The 1,525-nt window shown below is 42.1% G+C and overlaps 1 protein-coding gene across 1 annotated transcript; it reads left to right on the top strand.

The window, feature by feature from the left end:
* Window positions 1-1,475, top strand: LOC113226087 (ubiquitin-associated domain-containing protein 1-like). The gene has a single exon (XM_026458606.1). The coding sequence runs from the start codon at window positions 55-57 to the stop codon at window positions 1,210-1,212; it is 1,158 nt and encodes a 385-aa protein (XP_026314391.1). The 5' UTR covers window positions 1-54; the 3' UTR covers window positions 1,213-1,475.
* Window positions 1,476-1,525: the final 50 nt, after the last annotated feature.

Genomic DNA, 1,525 nt, shown 5'->3' with positions numbered 1-1,525 from the left:
GGAAAGGGGTTAGGGCACTGAACGAACGATAGTATTTAATTCAAATTGGTCCAAATGTTGGTTTCGGATACCGGTATAAACTCGTCGTCGGAAATCCTCGTTAAAGTCGTTGGACCAGATGGGCAAACATTTACCGCTTATTTTCCTGAAGATACTCTCATAGAGGAAGTAAAAAATCGAGCAATAGATTTCTTCTATCCGAATGGAGAGAATGGATCAAGCCGGTATAAAATGGTCCGAGTTGTAGATACGTCCACTTTGCACGATTTCCTCACAGTTGGCCAAGAACAAATAGTCATGGAAGAAGAGTTACTTTTGGTTGAAAGAAGGATACCTGATTCCGGAACACTTTGGGATCTTGGTACTGTTCGGGCACCGCTGCAAGGGACTATTGCTGCTGCTACTGCATCCTTACCGACTCCGCAAAATACAATTAGACAGCCCAATCTTCAATCCTTGTTGTCTACCAATGAATTGTCCTACGAATTGAAGAAAATTCTCATATCTCTCATAGAAGCAGGAGCAAGATTAGCGGCTTCAGGGAGAAACTATGAAATGGCGCTGGCGCAGCTATCTGCAGCGTTGGAAGAACCTCGTATACACCAACGTCCGATTATAGAGGTAATTACACCTGAAGAAATCGAAGCACGATTAAAGAGCAGCGAGTGGGATCCTGGTGCAGCAACAACAACGACAAATTCCAATGGAGATAAGTTATATAGACGCGCGGAGCATTTGCAAAGATTCTTGGAGAAATTTCGCGCCTGGCGTATAAAGATAGCGGAACCTCCCAACCAAGAAGCGTTAACAACATTGAAAGACCTTGGGTTTAAGGAAGAAGACGCCGAAAAAGCCTTAAGGAATACTGGTAGCAACGTCCCAGCTGCTGCATCTTGGTTGATAGGCGAAAGGGGATCCAGTGTCTTCGAGCTCATAAACGGTTTACCTGATGGGTTGATTTTGCAGACTTTACTGAAGCAACCCCAGATCCAAAGAGGTCTTCTGAACACGCGAATGTTAATCGCTTTCATAGCTATGGTTGGACAAACCGGTAGTGCGTCATTGTGGCTTAATTCTCCCCATGGAAGTCCACTGCTGTCACAAATTTCGAGAACCTACCACTCTGAGAAGTACTGCCTTGCAGTAAATCAGTTTTCTGAGGAAAGACGTGAACAAACTACGACTCCTTCGACGTCTAGACAACGGAATTAACGATTTTTGATTGTAGTATATTTTTGATGACATTTGAAATATATGTTTGTTGTACCTCTAGTAGTATTGTCGCTGAATTATTTTTCTTTGTGTAGAGTAGGTGTTGCGGACCGGCTACTGGACGGGGCAGATATAAATCGTTTTAGTTATTTTCTATTTTCCTGTTACTCATTGTTTATGTACATTTTTTGCCTATGGTGCGTTCGTTTTTGTTTAGCTAATTTTTCTCTAAATTATAATTTTATTTTGCTTTACTTTAAGAGCTCTCATGCCAAAAAAGTTTTGGCGTTGGCTCCGCCCAAATTTGTGAAAT

The sequence above is a fragment of the Hyposmocoma kahamanoa genome, unplaced genomic scaffold, assembly GCF_003589595.1.
Source record: "Hyposmocoma kahamanoa isolate Upper Pololo Valley unplaced genomic scaffold, ASM358959v1 181, whole genome shotgun sequence".
In the NCBI taxonomy this organism is placed as follows: Eukaryota; Metazoa; Arthropoda; class Insecta; order Lepidoptera; family Cosmopterigidae; genus Hyposmocoma; species Hyposmocoma kahamanoa.
The sequence above is the reverse complement of the archived record's forward strand: the minus strand, read 5'-3'. Positions and strand labels throughout refer to the sequence as shown.

What these genes read in the sequence shown, in the direction of transcription:
- LOC113226087 (XM_026458606.1), top strand. Translation starts at nt 55, where the DNA reads ATGTTGGTTTCGGATACCGGTATAAACTCGTCGTCGGAAATCCTCGTT.